Source organism: Bombus vancouverensis, chromosome 4 (genome assembly GCF_051014615.1).
Source record: "Bombus vancouverensis nearcticus chromosome 4, iyBomVanc1_principal, whole genome shotgun sequence".
NCBI classification, from domain to species: Eukaryota; Metazoa; Arthropoda; class Insecta; order Hymenoptera; family Apidae; genus Bombus; species Bombus vancouverensis.
In genome coordinates this window covers 11,280,252-11,300,729 of record NC_134914.1, presented here as the reverse complement: position 1 = coordinate 11,300,729, position 20,478 = coordinate 11,280,252, and the positions used below count along the sequence as shown (strand labels likewise).

General features: G+C 31.9%; 5 protein-coding genes across 6 annotated transcripts; 2 read left to right on the top strand and 3 right to left on the bottom strand.

Moving 5' to 3' along the window:
• Nucleotides 1–6,172: 6,172 nt before the first annotated feature.
• Nucleotides 6,173–9,553, top strand: LOC117156807 (uncharacterized). The gene is made up of 3 exons (XM_033334173.2): nt 6,173–6,285; nt 8,784–9,082; nt 9,312–9,553. The coding sequence occupies exons 1-3, from the start codon at nt 6,283–6,285 to the stop codon at nt 9,430–9,432; spliced, it is 423 nt and encodes a 140-aa protein (XP_033190064.2). The 5' UTR covers nt 6,173–6,282; the 3' UTR covers nt 9,433–9,553.
• On the bottom strand, nt 9,340–12,732 carry LOC117156803 (pre-rRNA 2'-O-ribose RNA methyltransferase FTSJ3). The gene is made up of 6 exons (XM_033334168.2): nt 12,514–12,732; nt 11,872–12,335; nt 10,862–11,798; nt 10,334–10,780; nt 9,868–10,252; nt 9,340–9,790 (listed from the first exon to the last, which is right to left on the bottom strand). The coding sequence occupies exons 1-6, from the start codon at nt 12,581–12,583 to the stop codon at nt 9,538–9,540; spliced, it is 2,556 nt and encodes an 851-aa protein (XP_033190059.1). The 5' UTR covers nt 12,584–12,732; the 3' UTR covers nt 9,340–9,537.
• Nucleotides 12,733–12,974: 242 nt separating this feature from the next.
• On the bottom strand, nt 12,975–15,357 carry Rpt6 (26S proteasome regulatory subunit Rpt6). Its single transcript, XM_033334171.2, has 6 exons — nt 15,184–15,357; nt 14,967–15,111; nt 14,471–14,881; nt 14,152–14,378; nt 13,340–13,615; nt 12,975–13,261 (listed from the first exon to the last, which is right to left on the bottom strand). The coding sequence occupies exons 1-6, from the start codon at nt 15,199–15,201 to the stop codon at nt 13,121–13,123; spliced, it is 1,218 nt and encodes a 405-aa protein (XP_033190062.1). The 5' UTR covers nt 15,202–15,357; the 3' UTR covers nt 12,975–13,120.
• LOC117156809 (uncharacterized) lies at nt 15,325–20,271 on the bottom strand. 2 transcript variants are annotated; one of them, XM_076618044.1, is made up of 3 exons: nt 20,074–20,271; nt 19,776–19,967; nt 15,325–15,410 (listed from the first exon to the last, which is right to left on the bottom strand). In XM_076618044.1, exons 1-3 carry the CDS (start codon nt 20,151–20,153, stop codon nt 15,398–15,400), a joined length of 285 nt encoding a protein of 94 aa, XP_076474159.1. In that variant the 5' UTR covers nt 20,154–20,271; the 3' UTR covers nt 15,325–15,397. The 2 variants fall into 2 exon arrangements, with proteins under 2 accessions (XP_076474159.1, XP_076474158.1); XM_076618043.1 differs by having other exon boundaries at nt 19,776–20,246.
• LOC117156804 (uncharacterized) lies at nt 15,811–19,555 on the top strand. The gene is made up of 6 exons (XM_033334169.2): nt 15,811–16,299; nt 16,365–16,482; nt 16,770–17,126; nt 17,209–17,487; nt 17,577–17,896; nt 17,972–19,555. Exons 1-6 carry the CDS (start codon nt 16,208–16,210, stop codon nt 18,789–18,791), a joined length of 1,986 nt encoding a protein of 661 aa, XP_033190060.1. The 5' UTR covers nt 15,811–16,207; the 3' UTR covers nt 18,792–19,555.
• Nucleotides 20,272–20,478: the final 207 nt, after the last annotated feature.

The window sequence follows — 20,478 nt, the reverse complement described above, 5'->3', positions numbered from 1 at the left end:
CGAAGAGCAATTATTATACTTACCTGAATTTTGCAGGAAGCTCCATTTTTTCCGTCGTCGTGATCGTGATTTTCCATCGTGAATCCTCGCGTCTACGGTTCTGGCCTTGACGTGTCTCGATACGACGTACATGAGCTTACACTGACGTACACTATGTGCACACAGCTGCATACAGGTCACGAGGACGTGACGTCTAGTTGAAGCACGTACGCGCGTCAACAAAAATTAATCATAACGCAATGTAGAAACTGCTCCAAATTTCGACTACCTCGATGAATCACCTGTAATTAAACATAGTTAAGTATATCAGAGAAAATCATACACTTTAGACATTTTATAACGAAAACACATAAATATTGATAAAAATATATAAATTAACGAGAAACTGACCGCTAAAAGAAATATTTATCGTCATCTTATATTATCGTACATTAATAAATTTTAATTATTTGTTTAGGAACGATATATTAAAATCGAATACGTGATTCATATTCATAGATATCGTTGTTTGTACTAATAACGATAGTCTTGTTACGAGATTAGAAAAATCTTTATTATCTCGTATGTATCTTAGAAACAAAATAGTCTAGAGATAAAGAACTTTTCCAGAAGATTTTGCTGTAAATTTTGTTGAAAGATTGGGCCATAATATGAATAAGTACATGTATGCAAGAAGAAGGTAATAAAGAGTGAAACTATAGCCGATGTAATTTGAGAGATTGTATCGCGGCGTTCAATCGTTCAGATTGCTCGAGAATTTTGTAGGCAAAGAAGGAAGTTTTAGCTTGCAATCTCGGAAATTACTTCAACTTTTGAAACATTGTTTTACCACTCTCCATTGATGCATATTCTCGAGGCCATTACTGATTCTTATTAGTATATTAGTATTACAACATATGTATTGATTGATATTATATCATTGTAATTGATGTATGTTATTGATAATGTAATAGGATTTAATCTCCTCTTTCTTGTAAAACAAAAGTGGAAAAACTTTTATTACAGAATTGAACTTCTTTGGATTTCTGAAATCTATGTTGATAGAAGTTATACTTCGTAACACAGAGAACCAAATTTTCTTGTAGTATCTAATTTCGTAAGACTTTTGAAACAATGTCAAAGCGTAATTCTTCAGTATCATGACAATTACAATCAACGACATAGGATATACAATCAACCACAATTACAATCATCCATCGTTCTATGTATTCCAATTGAGCGACAGAATAATTTATTCTTACGAAATGAAATTGTAGATTCCATGTGAACCCTGTTAATGACAAACCGGTTCGATATCGTGCCATGGCATCGCGAATGTACTCCCCAGCAACATAACGAAAATGTGCGTGTGATTCACGCGAATCATGAGTTCGTATGCGACGAGATGCATTAAATGGTAGAGCGTATCAAAAGAAACGTACACGTGCGAATAATCCACGTGTATGCAAGTATAAACACACAGACCCAGTCTTGGGATTTCGGGTCGATAGCCGTGACGTCAGTGAATCAAACGAAAGAGAGTAGGAGAGAGGAAAACGGCGCACGTTGATAGAGAGATAAGAGAGTGGAGAAAAATAGAAAAGTTGTTTATAGAAAACCAGAGAGAAGGAGAGAGAGAAAGAGAGATATAGCGAAAAAGAACAGGACAGGGTAGTTAAAGAGGAAAGAGAGAGAGAGAGAGAGAAACGAAGAGGCGAATGAAGTTCAAGGTTGACGCGCTTGAATGCACGTCCCACGCGGAAAATAGGAAAAGAGAGCGAATGTATTTTCCAACTCCGAGGAGAAACGTGAATCGGATGGTAGACAAGCGGTACGATTGTCGGTAGGGAAATCTGCGAACAAACTTTGCCTCCTGTGAAACCAACCATGATTGATCAACCACTGTGGCTATTTTAATGGAAAGCCACTCGCGGAGCTTCCATTCACTTGTGGAATCGTAATCCGTTGAAAATGAAACATGTCGATTTTGTTAGATAGAAAACTCCTTGAAATCACTTTGGTAAAAATCGAGAAAAAACGAGTCGATAGGCAAATTCATGAAAGAAATGAAATTTCATTGAATTCCCATTAGCAATAAGGGAGCCATTATCAATGACATAAGATTGTATTATCATAATAGGATTATGAAGTTATGAATGTTACAACATTTCCTATGTAGCTACGGGAAATAACAAAAATTTTGTAATTGTAATTTTAATTCGACGTTCAGATGATTCCATAGAATCGTTAATTGTTATTACGTGTAAATGGTGACATCAGCAACAATGTCGCACTATATGAACATCTATAACGAAGCACGTGTTAGATGATAAAATTCGAGGAAGTTATAAACAAGAATATTTTCTCATTTGGTTCGCTTCTTTCCAGAAAATCGCGTGTTTGGTGGGTGTTTCATAATGAGACGTCCTAGTGACATTATTACGAGGCGATAATCCTCGTGACTAAGCGCAATAACAACGTGGATAACTTGCGGCGCATTGCAATCCTTTTGTATACATCACAGATGGATAGGTGCAAAATATACAAATTTTATATTACTGCATATAGTCATAAAAAAGATAGAAATTGATAAAACGGTCCAAATATCAACTACAAAAATCAGAAGATCGAATGTCACAAGAAATTCGGATTTACACAATAAAAGATTCTATTTGTTTATAAGTAAAATTTAACCCCAATCTAAACAGTTAATGAATATACGTTCAATGCTTCTCATCGATCGTGATGATTAATAATAACAACGTATCACAATAGATGATTTTATTAATTTAGCAAGCTAAAAGACTGAAATTGTATCCATAATATACAGGGACTCTATTTGTTCAAGGTAATCGACATGAAACAGTCTGCAGCTACTACATATTATTCTTCTTTCACAGGTATGATGCAACTGCATGAATCGTGATCAACCGCGAGAGCGCGTTTAAAAAGCGGTGCCAGAATTTTAATCGGCTCGTAATTTCGCTGTTAATTTCGTAATCGGGAAGATATCTGAAATGCGCGCGATAAATTGACACAGGCGTCCAAGAACATCGGATTACTTGCGAAAAACAACGCGAGCAAAAAACAAACAGGCCTTTAAAAAAAATGGACGAAATGAAGAAAAAAGAAGAGAGAAGCTATCTTTTAATAAGATATCTGAAAATAAAAAGAAGCAACGTCGAAGTTAAGAAGGTCGGGTCACAACGTACAAACGTTTCGTCGGATTACGAAAACAGTCCAGTTTTCCTCACGCGATTAAAGGTTTTCGCAGAACTAATAGCATCGACGGCGACACGATACACGATATCTTTCAAACATCCCGGAAGAACGAGGAAGCCGCAGACCCGCTCAGGAGTGTAATCCTGAAAGGGGAATTGGACTAGATCCTTGTTCCATTGGCCTAGCAAACTCCAACTGGATCTCGAGTTTGTTGTCTCGACTCTCCACTGTACTCAGACCGTAATCGTATTTGGGTTAGCATGCCCGGACGTGACCTGGACGTGGTAACCTTGAACTTGCCGCCCCCGGACGAGCCAACATCAACTCCCAAACCCTGTTCCATCACGAGAAAAGGATGGGTACCGGTAATACATTCCAAGAAGAGAAGAAAATAACCAGAAATCTAAGGACATGAAAGAGAATTTACTTTTAGTTCGCTCCACTAGGCCTTCTCTCGTCTTGCTTCTTATAGCTCGTAAAACTGAATCTTCAAAAGAGAACTTCCTGGTACGACTAAATATTCGTTTGCTTTAATATTTTGTATCCTGCAATATATATATATGAACTTCATCTTTAACTCTAAACACAAAGAAAATATTGATAGATTTCTGATTTTACTAACATATGTGGAAGAATATTTATCATTTAATAAGAACACGTTTGAAGTTACTCAAAGTTAAATTAAAAATTGATCATGATCTAATTGGCTGGTAATAGAGTAGAAATATCACCTACTGAAATTGTGTCAAGAATGTAAACTTCTTTTAGTACTGAAGAAGTTTATGTAGCATTTCTTGTTCTGAAGTTAGATGCAGAATTTATTTCACTAATTAGAGTTGTTCATACGCAACTTGTACTCTTGAACATAAAAATTCGCTTATTCTTGTTAATGTATAAGACAAATTAATTGTCTATTGAAGATAATAGGTCAAATAAAGCCACCTTTTATTAGGGAATCTTTCATCCTTAAACAATAATCCGTCCTCGACTCAACTTTCAACGAGCACAACGTGTAAGATCCCATTAATAACGCTAATCAACACTAATCGAGTTGGAACCTAGTGATTTGGTACAAAGAACTACTTAAGCGGCTAAAATGATTCGATATAAGAGCGCTACATTCTAAATTATTCGTTCTGGCTAAACATTTACAAAACTATTTTTCATATTCAACCAAATTTAGATGATTTACATAACCTATAAGCAAATTAAATATTGTATTCGTTCAATCATAATTGAACTCTTGTTTACCTTTAACGTACAAAGTTCTTCTTTTGAATGTTTTAATTCAAGGTAAAATCATTTGTATGCATGAAAATAACGTTCATCTCTACGTTGTATATTTTCATAGCGTATTAGGTGGATCTTCCTGAGATCAACTTTTCCCAAGCCTTGGGGCGAATAAGACAGTCATGGACGACCTCGGGCAAGTGTTGGCTCCCAGCTACGTATAACGGGTTGCCCGTGACCGGGGAGAACCTTGGCCATGGATGTACGCCGGGTGTAGTGACGCAGGCGTCGCGACGCGCGCGTTTATTTCTTTCATGATTGCTTTTTCCTACAATTTAAAAAAAATAGGCAATTCAAACTACTAAATTTTGCAAAGCAACGCATTTCCTTATAAATTTTTTGATCTCCTGATTTTTATAATTTCAATTTGGGAATTTTATTCTACTGAAATATCCTGCAAATAATGCATTTAGAAAATATATATTAAATATGCTTCTTTCGAAAAATATATTCCAATATATTTTCTATAAGATAAAAGAACTAGAGCAATACTCTGTTTCTTATCCATAAGAGATTTACGCAAGTTCACATTCGAGCACCATATACATTGCAGAATGTATTCTATAACGTAGATATAAGTAGGTTACATCAGAAAACAGATGGTAGCATGCTCAAGACTAATATTACCCAGAGGTGGAAGTAGTTCCCACTTCACGAGAAAACTCGTAAAAGCTTGATATGTACTTTGTCACCCTACATTATAGGTAGAAACCTACCACAAACATTTAGATCCTTTTCCTTATGTTCTTTTCTATGACAAAAAGTTGATACAATATTTAGCTTTTCATATTCTGGGATCACCACAAGGAGTACTATTTAATTAAATATAAAAAAAGATGAATACAATAAAACATTAATTTATTCATTATTCATTTATGTCTGTGTCCTAATGAGCTGCTACATTTTTTGCGTTAATCAGTAATCAATAACTCTTAGCCATTCTAATTAGAACTTTCATCTCATGTCACAATGTAAAAAATGTTCTAGGCGTAATAGGCGTTAATAGTACAGCTTACCCTAGAAAAATCATCGGCGGCTTTGCATCAGTCTCAACCGGCTACATACAACTAGCGATGGGATCGAAATCCTCGTGATCTTGTACCAAATTCAAGTTCTGTAAAGTTAATTAAAGCAAATACAATACAAATTTTAAAATAACTTTACTCAGCGTGCGCAAACTTAATATTAATTTTTTATATATTTATTTTATTACGAATTCGATTTATCGTTAGAAATATATACATCTTATTACGCTATCATACTATATATAAATGCATTAGTAATAATCAATCGATATCTGAATATTTTAATTAACAAATTCATTCATAACCTATATAACAACTTAATAGCGCCATTCGTAAAAAATCCCAAAATCATACAATATACATACATGTACAATACAGATTCATAATTTGTCCAATCATCGAATTCAAACGAATATTCTAAAAGTATTTAATAATATATATATTAATTATATAGTCTAAAAATTGCATTTCGGTTCGTGTCCATCGCTACTTATAACGGTTTGCCCGTGACCAGCAAAGACCTTGGCAATGACTTGCGCGACACGCTGCGACGCACGACAAGCCGGCTGGCGGCGCGCATGCGCTGATTGCGCGCGCATCTCGCTCGATGCATATCCCGGAGGTCGCATATCCCGTGCACACCGACGACAGTAACCTTGACCTTATACCTCGGCCCGCTGGCCAACGAGGTCCATCCACTCTTGATCGGTTGAAGGTCACCAACACCGTGGCTAGGAAGTCGGGACGAGAAGAGGCAGGCAAGCTGATGGTAACGGCGGCGGAGAGTAAGAGAGGACCTAGCAAAATCCAGCCGCTCGATCTCCCTCGAGGACGCGTTAACGATTCTCAATTATGTACCACGCGTCAACTCTTGTCTCACTGCATCTACCCTTACCATCGTAACTTTTCTCTTTTTTCCCCTATATCTCAGTCTCACTATGCATGTCTGCCCAATTCGTTCCGGTTCATGTACATATGCTCGCAATTTTTACTTTTACTATCAATCACCCCATTTTCATTTTCGTTCAGCGTTTTACCCATTCGATTTTTGGTTTTGTGGTCCAAAGTTACATGTGGAAATAACAAGAAAAGTTGCAACAGGAATTCCAATATATCATTTACCTTTTCAACAGGACGAATATGTGGACGATATTACTGCAATATAGGAAGTTTTAAATTCCTGCCACTTGAAACCACAATCAAGTGATCTGATTGTATTTTATAGTAACAGATTTATACTATAAATAGCTAAGACAGCAACAGCGTAGGTTGATTTTTAATATTTCTTTATACTTAGCTAGATAATCTTTGCATTGAAATATTAGGCAATTTTAGGTTTTAAGACTTGAGACGATGGTAGTAAAAAGTAAAAACTTTTATATTAACCAAAATAATCATAACGATCTATCAGCTTTAATGTGGGCATAATCTGCAGAATATTTACTTTATTTTCAAAATTAGAATAGGTAAACAAATAAAACTTAATCATTAATCAAGCTTCTCTAATTAAATGCCAAAATAAATAAGAACAGAGCAATAAACTGAATGAGATTCTTATCTGATACATTTAGTGAATTCACTTCTTGTGTGAATTGACAATATAGTCGATGAAAGAGAAAATGAAGTGTTCCATGTGTTCATAAAGAGATTACAAAGTCTTAAGGCTTATATCTAATGTTACACACAGTGAAAATGAAATGCTTGTCTCGCAAACGATCCTCATACAGATTAGAGACGGTGGAAAGTCGAGGTCGCCCTTGACGTAAGCGCCAACCGCGTAAAGATACACATACACACCGACAATCTTTCATAAAAGAGCCTAAGCCAGGAAACTTGACCTGACCGAGTAACATACGTCAATTGGTCATTGTTTATACTACTGAAAAAAGAATAAATACCAGTACCAAAACCAATATCTTATCAACACTTGATATTTCTAAAAATCGAACACGTTCCTTGTCATAATTATCATGATACATTATTCGCCGATAGTGTTGTTGAAAAACACGTTTCACCAAATGTTTCTCATTCGTTACACTATAGCCTATTTTTCAATTGTAGGTATTTCTGGAACAATTTCTAGTCATAATTTTAACTCGAATTAAAAGCCATCGGTTTAGTTCAAGGTTTCGAAATTTACTAAGTTCAACTTATACATTCAATGTTATCAGATGATTCAATTAAAAAAGTCGATAACCTAACCGTAATTAGAATATTGTTTCATAATATATGTACGTGAACAATTCTTCTTATACATAAATGAATTTTTACTTAACCTCTATTAACATGGAGATGCAACGAAGAGTTACAACAATTTAGCAATTGGAATAAGACTTTTGATAATATACATTTGATAATATAAGAAGTAAAACGTATATATATATTCCACGATAAAGACATACTTACTGACGACTTAAAAATCGAAAGTTAGAAACAGCTCTTCTTCTAAAAGTCATCAACGTTGGCGCCAGTACATCTTTAAGATTTACGAACATCGTTACAGTGCCTACAAGTGTTTGGCGCCGAATGCAAACTTGGCTCGCGCTAGGCAAATTAGAACAAGTGGATATTACCACGCCCGAGATATATCGGTGCGTCCTTTAAAATTAAACTGATTACGATTTTCTAAAATTGTCTTCGAGGAAGTAACGAATATAAGCTATCACAATTGCAATTCATATTAAACGTACCTCTGCTCTAATATCGTAGATCATAAACGTGTTTTAATAAAAACCCCATATCACAATTTCTTCGAAAAAGAAAATACATTCCCATGATAAACGTTTTAATATAAATGATTAACCTTTATAAGTACATAATATTTAATGGTTTTTCTATCTCTTAAAATATTCGTAGAAATGAAAATCGGATTTTGTTACCAATAATATTTTGAAATGCTTTAAAGATTATATCTTTCAACAGGTGTAATAAGATCATATATGGAAAACCTTTTACAGAAACCTAGAAACATGTAATTACAATCTATTTACTTCCAATGTATTCGCTATGTACCAAAGATACTGCATTTCATCGTATTATGAAATTTATGTGTTACTAAGCTCGGCCTTGACATCGACCGTTGCAACGGGTCGCCTCTGCGTAGTTACATCATCGTTAATATTTCCTCAATTTTCTGACAATTAACACAAATTCTTAAATAACAAAAACACTTTCTAACAATATCAACAACATAGAAAATAGAGAAAAAATAGAGAACAATCGTTGTAGTAAATCACACTGCATGTGTACATGTATGTATATTTCTAGAAACTAACACCAATGATGAAGCCGGAAGGCGATGATGCGATTTTTGGCAGCGAGCCAAAAAAAGTCTCATCGACGCCACTTTCATTGCAACAACGTCGACGTAAAACGATCTTTCTAAATGCCATCGGCCTTGTCCTTGACATCGACCGCAGCGTCCCGACGCTACGCAGCCACGATTGCATCAGAATGTTCGATACACGGAATACACCCAGGAAGGGTGCCGTTAGCAGTGGAAGTATAGAGAAGGGGAAATGTAATACCATGTTGATCATAGTGGGAGGCTTTACGCAGCTGGACAGGTGAGTAGTGAAATTTATCTATATCATTTAGTCTCGCGCTGCATCACTTTATGAATCATATCAAGCATCATTTTACCTTCATCTCAGGAAAAACGTCTGCATATATATTATCTTCTTTTTCTTTTATTCTTTTGGAAAGAATTCTTAATGTATTTCCTAAATATTGATAAATTTATTTATAAAATTTTTTCGCAATTTACGAACCTTAATTATTTACTTAACTTTGCAGGTGTGTCAATAAATGTAAATATACAATATATGTACAAAAATGGTTGTGTAAACTATATACACAATATGTATTTATGTACAAAATGCATTATTTACACTGTTACAAAAATATTGCAAAGTAATATCTGTTTTTCGGTGTTTTGTCATACTGTCGTTAAAAGTTTAGGATTATAAAGAAGTAGAGATTACAAATTTATACAATCATTTTGTATTCTACATAAAATAAATTATTTTGTCTTTTTTCTCTTCTGAGCTTTAAACTTCCCTCGAAGTGGTTTACCACCACTATTCTTCTTTCCGCGTCCCTTAGTTTTTTCTTTTGCTTTCGCCGCACGTAAATCTTTCTTCATTCTCGGATCAACCAATTTATAACGTCCTTTAACACCTGGTGGTCTTGCCGCTTTCTTCTGTGCCATATGTTTTTTCATCACTACGTAAGTAACATTCTTCTTCGGCTCTTTATGGGCTTTCTTATATAATCTACAAAAAGAATCATAACCATATATAATACAGAAATACAAACTGAATTAGTATTATCATCAAAAACTTGCACTTACGCTTGAACTTGTTTCGCTTTCTCTCTATCGCTAATGTCAGTGTTATCCATTATTGTTTCCACTTTTTTCTTTGCTTTTTCTAATTTACGTAACGCTCTTCGCTTCTTTCTTGACTTTGCTTCTATTACTTTTTTGATTGGTCTAACATTTAAGTCCTCAACACGTTTTTTATATTCATCAACAAGTTCCTTAGGTACCGGCATCACATTCTTCATGTGTTTTTCTTCATCTTGTACAAACCAATCTGGTAATTTTTCATCATTAAATGCATATCTATTCCAGGCTGAATCTACTAAATCCCTTCGAGTTTTTTTACTTTGAATTAATAGTGATCCTAATGCTAAATCTTCTTCTGATAAACGTTTCCTTTTCTTTGATTTTGCACCTATATTTTATACATATAATTACATTATGTTCTATATTTACTACATAAAGCTATTCTTCTATATTCATGTAATATACTTACTAGTCGCCTGAGGATTATCTTTGCCGCTAATTTTATCTTTTTTAGATTTTGTAGTTGAAACCATTTTGTCAACATCATAATCAGAGTCTGTATCATCACTATTATAGTCGTTGTCCTCGTCATCTCCTTGTTTCTTTTTTTGTATATTCTTAGATTTTTTTACTTTACTTTCTTTATCACTATCTATGGAACCGTCTTGTCCTATTATACGACCCCCTTTCTTTTTATATTCCTCGACCATTTTATCTAATTCAAAATCTTCATCCTTTTCAACTTCTAAGTTTTTAAATATATCCTTCTCAAACCATAATTCTGCTTTGTGAATTCTTTTAGTTTTCTTGTCTCTATGATCTAAATCAGTTAATAAAGGATTCTCTGGATCTTCATCAATATTTTTTCTCTTTTTAGAAACTTTCTTTGTATCGTCGTCGTCAGATTCATTTAAACCTAAAATTCATTTGTGTAAAAATATTACAAGCTTTTATAAATATAAAAAGAAATTATAACAATAAATACAACAATAAATACCTAAGCCTGACTTATTGCTGTCTGAATCATCATCTGAAGCATCGCTTGAATCCTCTGGTTCACTATCTTCTGTTTTATAGTATAAATTTGAGCTATCTAAATGTCCTTCATCCTTATTATATCTAACCTTTTTTGGTTTTCTTTGTTCTGCATCTGAATCTACATCACTTTGTGCTACTAGATCAGGATCTTGATCCATTATATTTGCTAACTGTTGATGTGTTTTAATGTCTTTTAAACTAAACATATCATCTCCTTCTAATACAGGACCTTCATTTCCTTTATGAATCATTTTTAGTTTCAATCGTTCATTTAATTTTTGCCTTTCTTTGTTAGCTTTCTTCTTTTTCCGTTTAAGCTCTCTAGCTTCTTCTTCTCTAAGTTCTTCTATTTGTTTTCTAATTTGTTCATCTTCCAAATCTTCCAGTTCTTCTTGACTCATAGGTGGTGCTTTTGTTGCCTCATCAGACAAATTTTGTACATTTTCATCTGGTTCTTTTTCTTTTAAAGATTCCTTTACTGCCTTCCACCAATTAATTAAACTTCGTAAATCCTTTTTTCCTAATACTTTAATATCCTTACAACATTCCTTAATTTCTTTGGTGGTCTTCTCATGATTTGCTATTGTTTCATCATCAAAAACAATTTCAGAAGCATTCTGCAATGCTTCCACAGCATTTTCATGTGCTATAAAATCTTTAACAGATAGCTTATGATATAAAGTATAATCATTTTCTGGGTAACCCTCCACTTTATCTTTCTTTTTCGCAGGATTATATACATTTAATTTATTTGTGGGCTCAATTTCTAATTCTGAGAAAACATATTTTGGATCTAAAAATTTAGGATCTAATTTATCTGGTGCAATATAATACTGACAAACAACAAAAATTTCAGCAGATTCTGCACGTGATGCTTGTGGTTTAGTTGCATGTACCTTAATTAAAACACAGAAATTCAATATTAATATATTGAAAATTATATTTCTATGATAAAAATGTTATATATACCTTCCTGAATAATTGCTTTAACACCCAAACTAGTGCATTATAATCTTTTGAACGAAAAACTTTAGTTATAAACCAACCACCAGGTCGTAAGAAATATGTTGCCATTTTAAGAGCAGCTAGAGTTAAGACAATTTGTTGATATGCATCATGAAGCCAGTTTTTACCAACATTTGGTGCTCCATCATGAAGTACAACGTCAGCTTTCCAAGTTTTCAATTCACGTGATATTGATACACGGCATTTGTCTGTTGTTATATCTTCAACTAAACTAATACATCCTGGAATGGGCTTTATGGGAAACAAATCTACACCTATTATTACAGAAGATACTGGCATATTTTGTCGAGCGATTTGCATCCACCCTCCAGGAGCTGCACACAAATCTATGCATACTCGGGATTTTTGTAAAAACTCAAATTTTCGATTCATCTGAATTAATTTAAAAGCAGCACGTGACCTATAACCTATAAAACATAACCTATTAAAAGAGCTACTTGTAAATAATATATAATGAAATAAAACTTTAAAAGTAAATCACATGCAACATTAAATATTTCACATTAAATCATTTATTGGATAAGGAAATAGTTTAATTTTTTAAATCTTTATTTCATTTATAAAAGAATATTTTTAAATTCTTACCAGTTTCTTTTGCTAATTGGTAAAATTTATCCTTCCTCTGCTTTCCAATTTTTCTTTTTTTACCACCCATTTTGAATTGCAATAAACTGTACTTTTTATAGGAAAATTATTTTAATTGAAAGCTCGTAACTTATTTACGTACAAACGGATTGAAATGGACATGTAATGCAACACGTCGTTCTACAGCGCTACATGCCACCACAAACGAAAAATTTAGGAGTAGGGATACACAAAAAGAAATAAATCTCTATAGTCTGTTCAACAAGATGAGGACGGAAATGACGCGATTTAGGTATAGTCGTTGTCACACAATAAACGTAAACGAAGATTGTAATACGTTTATGTTTATTGCCCACCTTGTTAGATAGACTATAGAAAATAGTATATTTTCAAGAAAAACACCAAGTTGTTTAAAATTGAGAAAGGGAATCACCTGTATATTAGTATAAACACCACTAATCTATATAATAATGAATTTAATGAATTTTTTCTTACAACTATAATCTTTGTTTTGTATACATTTTAATCAAAGTTATATAGAATTTACAGATGGTTTTACAAAAACTGCGAAATGGTATAGAAAGAAAGAATTGCAGAATAAAACTAATTACTTCCATAATTTCTTGATGGACATATTTTTTTCTGAATCTTTCTGCATAACTTTTGCTACAGCCATTTCAAAATCTTCTTGAGTAACATGAACACGACGTTCTCTGAGAGCATACATACCGGCTTCTGTGCATACACCCTGGAAACAAATAAATAAATAGATAATTTTAACAATAAAAATATATCTTAGCATACTGCAAAACGTTATATTAATTACCTTCACTTCTGCACCTGACGCACCAGGCATGAGTTCGGCAATTTTCCTTAAATTTATACCACGTGTTAAATTCATTTTTCTCGAATGAATTTTTAAAATATCAAGTCGCGCTTCTTCATTTGGAGGTGGAAATTCAATTTTACGATCTATACGTCCCGGTCTTAATAACGCTGGATCCAATATATCAATTCTGTTTGTAGCCATAATGACTTTTATATTTTTTGTTGCTTCAAAACCATCTAATTGATTGAGCAATTCAAGCATGGTTCGTTGAACCTAAGTATCAAAAGTTGATAAAACACATTCATTATTAAGCTAAAATTTTCAGATCTAATGCTATTACGTCGCGTGAGATAATCCGTACGCCATCCCTCGTTGTCTGGCCGTCAAAGGCCCACGTACCGTTATTCAGATCCTCAATAAATCTAAGGACCCACCATAAACTTAAGCTTTTTAACTTATTCGTTTCAATCGTAATCTTATTAACTTGAAGGAATTTCTAATCCTGTAAGTGTTTTTGGTTTATGGATGGTCCTTAGAACAATCCTTAGGTTTTTTGTGCGCTCTTACAAATTACGGAGAAAGCGGGTATTTACCTAACAGTAAAAGCGGGCTTTTGCCATGAACAATGTCAACTACGAGCCACGTTGGTAGGAGGCCTCCTCCATCTATTCTCATTCATTAACATTGGTTATACCCAATGGGCATCACGAATCCGCTTTCTTCGTACAAAAAACACACCAACACCGAGTTTTCCTTAGTGACAACATCGACACCGCGACTGGTCGATAAAACAAATGCGTAAAACTTACTTCACTATCTCCTCCGGAACCAGATTCAATACGAGAACTTCCAATTGAATCTATTTCATCCATGAATATTATAGATGGTGCATGTTCTCTTGCCATTACAAACAATTCACGAACCATTCGTGAACCTTCACCAATAAACTTTTGTACCAATTCAGAACCAGATACACGAATAAAAGTACATTCAGTATGATGAGCAACTGCTCTTGCTAATAATGTTTTGCCTGTACCTAAAAATAAATTGCAAATTTATCAACAATATAATTAAGTTTAATTAAAAGGAAGAAGATAGATTTTAAAAATTAGCTTCTTTATTATTTACCTGGTGGTCCATACAAGAGTACACCTTTAGGTTGAGCAATCCCAAGAGCATCAAATAATTCAGGATGTTTAACAGGCAATTCAATAACTTCTTTGATTTCTTTAATTTGTTTATCTAAACCTCCTACCATCTCATATGTAGAGTCTGGTACTTTTTCCACCATCATAAGAGAAACAAGTGGGTCAACTTTGTTTGGTAAAATTTTATGCAATGTATAACTTTCATTGCGTAACGCAACTCTTGAATTTGGAGTTACATCATTAATATCAATATTTTTATCTATATCTACTACAAACTTCCCTTCAGGATGTACTTTAACCAAAACTTTCTTCTTGTCCATTGGTTTAACAACTTCTCCAACATATGATCCTTGTTCTTGGAGAAGCTGCAATTCTTCACGCAACATACGTACTACAAAAAAACACCAATTTTTATCGCAAAATGCATCAAACACAAATAAAAGTTAGTTAAAAAGATGAAAACATAATTGATATACCTTTGGCATTGAGCTCGTTACGTTGTGCTTGTAACCTCCTTAAATTTTGACTTTTTTCAGCTACGATTAATTGAAGTTCTTCAATTTTAGTAATGTAATACGGTTTAAAACCTTCTCCCTTAATAAGTTTCTCATCTATTTCCATCTAAAATATAAGGATAAAAACTAGCTATAATAATTGTAAAATTATGCATGTTGCTTAGATTCGATCAATTACCTTATTTGTGAGCGTCATTGTTGCACTCACTATTTATAATCAATTACTAATTATAATTGTTCTTATATGGCCATTTACTTATAAAAATAAGCAAGAAAGAAAGTTTAGAACTTGACACTTCTTTGTAATATTACAAGAATTGCTTGTCATCGATACCCACTGTACGGATCACGTAGTACCACGTACGGATACTCAATATCAACTTACGAATCGATTACTTGCTGTAGCTGTAAGATTATCGAGAATCAGTTTCATATCGATTGATACATTTCCTGTACATTGTTTATAAACCATCTTTAGTAAAAAAAATTAGATTGTTTAAACAGATTTTTAAATTAAATTAATAAATTAAATTCCTTATATATCATTTATTAAAACAAATTCTTAAACATTTAATAAAATAAATCGATTACATTCGCTCATTGTAAATTATCCTTTACGACTATGATTTCATAAAATTATAATTATTTTAATTTTCATATATACATTTTCCTTCTTTTTAGTTTTAGCTAATGTAAAATAATTATTTTTATATTTTATTGTAGTGTCAATTTAGTTTCTTATTTATTTATCAAACTTACAAATAATTTTCTAGAGTAATATTACTGAAGTAATCGAGAAATAATTGGATATTGCTTTAAATTTATTATTTAATGCCTTGTATTTTATTTCTTCAAAATTATACTTATTTTATGTTTCTCCACATAAGGTTGGTAAGATTGAATGGTAATGGTGTATAGTTGATACTTTGATACACGCTTAAAAATTTATGGAGTAAAATAGGCGGCGACGCGGAAAATGTATATACTACTATGCTACAATTTACTTAATTTATAATTTTATAAAAAATTTAGCGCGCATGACGGAAAGTGTTTTTTATGACAAGGACAAAATATACAACGTATAAGGTAGAACGTGAAAATTTAGTACGCCACGTGACTGCATAGGTTAAGGTGAAGATACTCTAACCGGTCGGCGGGAGATGAACTTTGCTCTCAGTTTTTATATGTTCTTCACATAAAACATGGAATTTGACTTATTATTCAATTTTATGTCAATATTTATCATCACTTTATTAATAGTTGTCACAGTCATCACCGTCTTCCAAAAACTTAAGTAAGTATTTATTCTGTTTCCCTCTAATTACAGTCATGATTATATCATATTTTTTTATATGTTAGATTAAGATGGCCCATAAAAGTAAACTGCTGGTTTTGCAACAAAGATATAAAGATTTGGCGGCAACAACTAAATTGGTGGATGTGTCCATATTGTGAACAATATAATGGCTTTTCTAAGGTAAGTCAATTTATTCAACTAATATTCAACGGACCATATTATTCAAAATATATAAATTTATGGTGTTGAAGATCATACATATGACATCCAAAAATTTTAAATCAATGAAATTTTATATATAATGTATTTTGATTATTTCGCCAGGTTGAATTAATTGATTTATTAAATGTTTTTAAAGCTATTGGAATATCTTAACATAAGAAACAGGCTACCTATGTGATATCTTTTACAATTCCATATATGTTTTGGAATATTATTCCTATATTTTCTTCCATGTCAAATTCTAGAATGGTGATTATGCATATACTATACCAGAACAATACAAGACATCTTCACATGAAATGAAAAGATACTGTACAATTAACCAGGGTACAACAACCAATCAAGGTGCAAATAATGGTCTCTGCAAACAATGTAACATGAATGAAAGTTTAAAAATATCAAAATTATCTGATTATGTACCAAAAAATGAAAGAAATTACGAATATGAAATGAAAAAGTTTAAAGATAGCTTAGAACAACAATATCCATTGTGTGCAAAATGTAAAAGTACAGTGAATAACGTATTATATAAGCAAGCATTATGGCTTGCACAATATAAAATGTTGTTATTTAAACAAAAACCATTTTGTATAATTGCTAATGTAAGTATTGTAATAAAGCATATTACAACAAATAATAAGGTTTGCATGGCATTTCTCACTGTAATTGTTTCATTCTTTGCAGAATTCAAAATATTTCGAACTAATATGCAGAATAATTTCAACTATATTAGGATCTATGGTAGTGTATAACATGGAATTCATATTCTTCCCAATTGGAGGATTATTTTTTCAATTTTGTGCCTGTTGGATACCTTCTACAAAAAAACAAAGTTCTGATATATTACTTATGTTTTTATGGATTTGTATGATTATACTCTTACCCTTTAAAGACATTAAATTAATTACAACAGATTTTCAGAATTCGTGGTTTGTTCTGGAATATATAACTCAGTATCATATGGTAAGCTAATAAATTAAAATAAAATATACTGCATTAATAATTAAATTTTAGTACATTAAATTAATCAACATTAATTATTTTTGTTTTAGATGATATTATTTATTTCAATCATAGGCTTTATAAATGTCATGCCTAAGTCATATAAAAGTACAGTAAATAAAAATATGTCATTTAAAAAAATTGAATCTTCTCCAAAAAATACAGTATTATTTGATTCATGTACAGCAACTTCAAATAATAAGCACAATCTTGATGTCAATGTTAAAACTGCTAATAATATAAACAAAACTGCCAATAATATAAACAAAACTGCCAGCAATTGGTTAACACCAAATACAATGAAAGATTATATGTCTCCTTATGCGGAAAATTCAATAAATTATAAATCTACAATTTCCCAAAGTTTATTGTAAGCAATTTTAATGTTTTAATTTTTTACTAATTTTATATATAACAAAAAATAAAATAATTTTTTATGTTATAGCACAAATGTGGCATCACAGTGTTCACCAATGTCTATTAACAATAATAATGCAGTATTCAATTCTCCACCTGTATATAAAAAGAGTATGATAGAGAGCAATTACTCATTGAATGACAGTTTGAGGACATTAAGCATATTATCACTGGGCGAAGATAAACCAAAATATTCAACTAAAATGCCTAAGATTTTTGAAACGAAGGTGTATAGCACAAAAAGTTCCGAGCTTTTTAAGAAGGCTGGTAAAAAAAATATTTTATCACCACCAAAACTAAAATCAGTTATGCAAACATCCTGGATAGCTGGTGGTTATTGGCAGGAAGGTATAGATGCACCATCATTGTCCAGATCATCCAGTCAAAGTTCTGGTTTTTGTTCTGTGGGTTCTAATTTTGGTCCATCTAGAGAACCATCCATACATGAGTTTGATCAATGTTCAGTTATGTCAGATGCGACACAATCCTGTCATACACTAAGGCAAACTAATAGTCCTGTTGGATCTTTTTCTCAATATAGTCCTCAATTTTCATTGTCGGAATCAAGAAATCAATCAATTAATAACCAAACAATGAAACTTGCATCAACCAATCTTTGTACACCACAAACATCATTATCTCAAAATAACAAAAGAAATAACTCAACTTTTATAGATCAATGTTCACAAAGACAAAACATGGATATGAATGATATTAAAAGTCCCTCTGAAATGCAGCCGTTTCCTAGTCACGCCACTATTGTAACAAATCCCGTTTGGTTACCAGTTCTTTTATGTGGTTCACTTGTATTAAACATGATAGTATTATGTACTACTTTGTTACGTTAGATAGGGTATATCATACATTTTTTACGATCTTCCTAAATTTATATTTGCCACATACATTTATACGTATTTTAGTTATTAGTTACAAAATAAGTTAATCACTATTTTTCAAGCAATTGATTACTATTTTAAAAAATAGTATTTTTTAAAATTTCTATTTTAATGGATAGTAATCAATAATATTTCAACCTATTTATAAATAAGCGATGTACTGCCAGTATAAAGTTTTCTATTGTTATCACTCACTTTTTTATTTCACATAAATAATTGTAAATAAATATTATTTTTTTTATACGCAGTTTATAAAGTATCAAATTTGAATAATAATGTTAAGTTGAACGCATAATAGTGGAAAATAGAATACTGGTTTGACGGAAAATTAATTATTACCGTTCTAAACTGTCAATCTTGTGATAAAAAATGTTCTCCGTGTGTGTTCACTAGTAAGATATATATGTAACTCAACAAATTTAAGAATTAATGAAATAATGTGAAATTGCGTTCACTTTGTATCGATAATATTTGATTTTTTTTTAACTTTACTATTATATTTGTGAATACGAAAAAAAGCTGTTTTGAACACACAAAAAGTTATGTATATATATATAAGTAATGAAATTTAAAGTGTTCTGTGTATTTGTAAGAATATATATGATGTTTATTGTGTTAAGATGTGATGTTAAAGTAACTTAATAAAATAAATATTGTAATATCTTCAACCGAGATATTACATTTTTGTTAAAATTTGTAACAAATTAATTAATGGACAAATATATTTTATATTATCATATTTTCAATTTGCATGTGACACTGAATTTTTTACTTTCAATGGGTGTAAACACTGTTCAGAATCTGATAATTTACGCTCGAAATGTCTAAGATCTGGCACATTAAAATTCACTTTTCGTCTGTGAAATCTTCAATGAAAATAAATATAAATCAAGATATATATTTGATAGGTTTAATTTAAATTAAATAATAACTTACTGAGTATCTTGTTCAATATTTAATAACTTTAACTCCCCAATTTCTTCCCTATAAGTAGACCACCATTGACATTTGGCTATTCCTTCTTGTGAATTCTTGTACAATTCGTCTTTTAATGCTTCTCTTAAGCCAAATTGAGTTAATGTACCAAAACTTTTCATCAGATCCTGTTCAGGGACCCATTTCCTCTGTCTCCAAGTACAAAATATAAATTTTATAAAACATGAATATAACATTAAAGCACTGAGATAATTATAATTAACTGAGATACTTATAACTAACACAAAATGATATATACCTTGCATTGTAAGATCTAATTTTTGGTCCTTTAAAACTTTTTGGTAAAATATTATAACACAAATCATAAGTTGTTGTCATATTACTACAATATTCCTTTTTATGATCAAAAAATTGTTCTTGAGGTAAACCCTTACAATGAAATTGTATTTCAAGATATTGTAAAAATTAAGTCACTTAAAAATTACATCATGTATCATTTGTTTTTTATAATTTACTTTAGATTATATTTTATATATATATATATATATATATATTCATATACCTCCTGAATAAGCTTATTTTCCCACTTTGCAATTTGGTTTATTTCCCAAGTTTTATTAACATGAGGCTTATAATCTATCTCATATAATGTTCTCCAATCATCAGGTTGGCTTATGTCACTTGCTCTGCGCTCAAACCAATT

Bases quoted from the DNA above. Each gene is read 5' to 3' on its own strand.
- LOC117156803 (XM_033334168.2), bottom strand. From the start codon at position 12,583: ATGGGTGGTAAAAAAAGAAAAATTGGAAAGCAGAGGAAGGATAAATTT. The intron at 10,781-10,861 runs GTATTTATTGTT...AATGAATTTTAG, and splicing joins CAGCAATAAGTCAGGCTTAG to GTTTAAATGAATCTGACGAC. The intron at 10,253-10,333 runs GTAAGTATATTA...TATAAAATATAG, and splicing joins AGATAATCCTCAGGCGACTA to GTGCAAAATCAAAGAAAAGG.
- LOC117156804 (XM_033334169.2), top strand. From the start codon at position 16,208: ATGGAATTTGACTTATTATTCAATTTTATGTCAATATTTATCATCACT. The intron at 16,300-16,364 runs GTAAGTATTTAT...TTTATATGTTAG, and splicing joins ACCGTCTTCCAAAAACTTAA to ATTAAGATGGCCCATAAAAG. The intron at 16,483-16,769 runs GTAAGTCAATTT...GTCAAATTCTAG, and splicing joins AATATAATGGCTTTTCTAAG to AATGGTGATTATGCATATAC.
- LOC117156807 (XM_033334173.2), top strand. The intron at 9,083-9,311 runs GTGAGTAGTGAA...TTAACTTTGCAG, and splicing joins GGCTTTACGCAGCTGGACAG to GTGTGTCAATAAATGTAAAT.
- Rpt6 (XM_033334171.2), bottom strand. The intron at 14,379-14,470 runs GTAAATAATAAA...ATTTATTTTTAG, and splicing joins ACTCTTGTATGGACCACCAG to GTACAGGCAAAACATTATTA. The intron at 13,262-13,339 runs GTAATTAATATA...ATTTGTTTCCAG, and splicing joins CGTCAGGTGCAGAAGTGAAG to GGTGTATGCACAGAAGCCGG.
- LOC117156809 (XM_076618043.1), bottom strand. From the start codon at position 20,140: ATGATTTGTGTTATAATATTTTACCAAAAAGTTTTAAAGGACCAAAAA.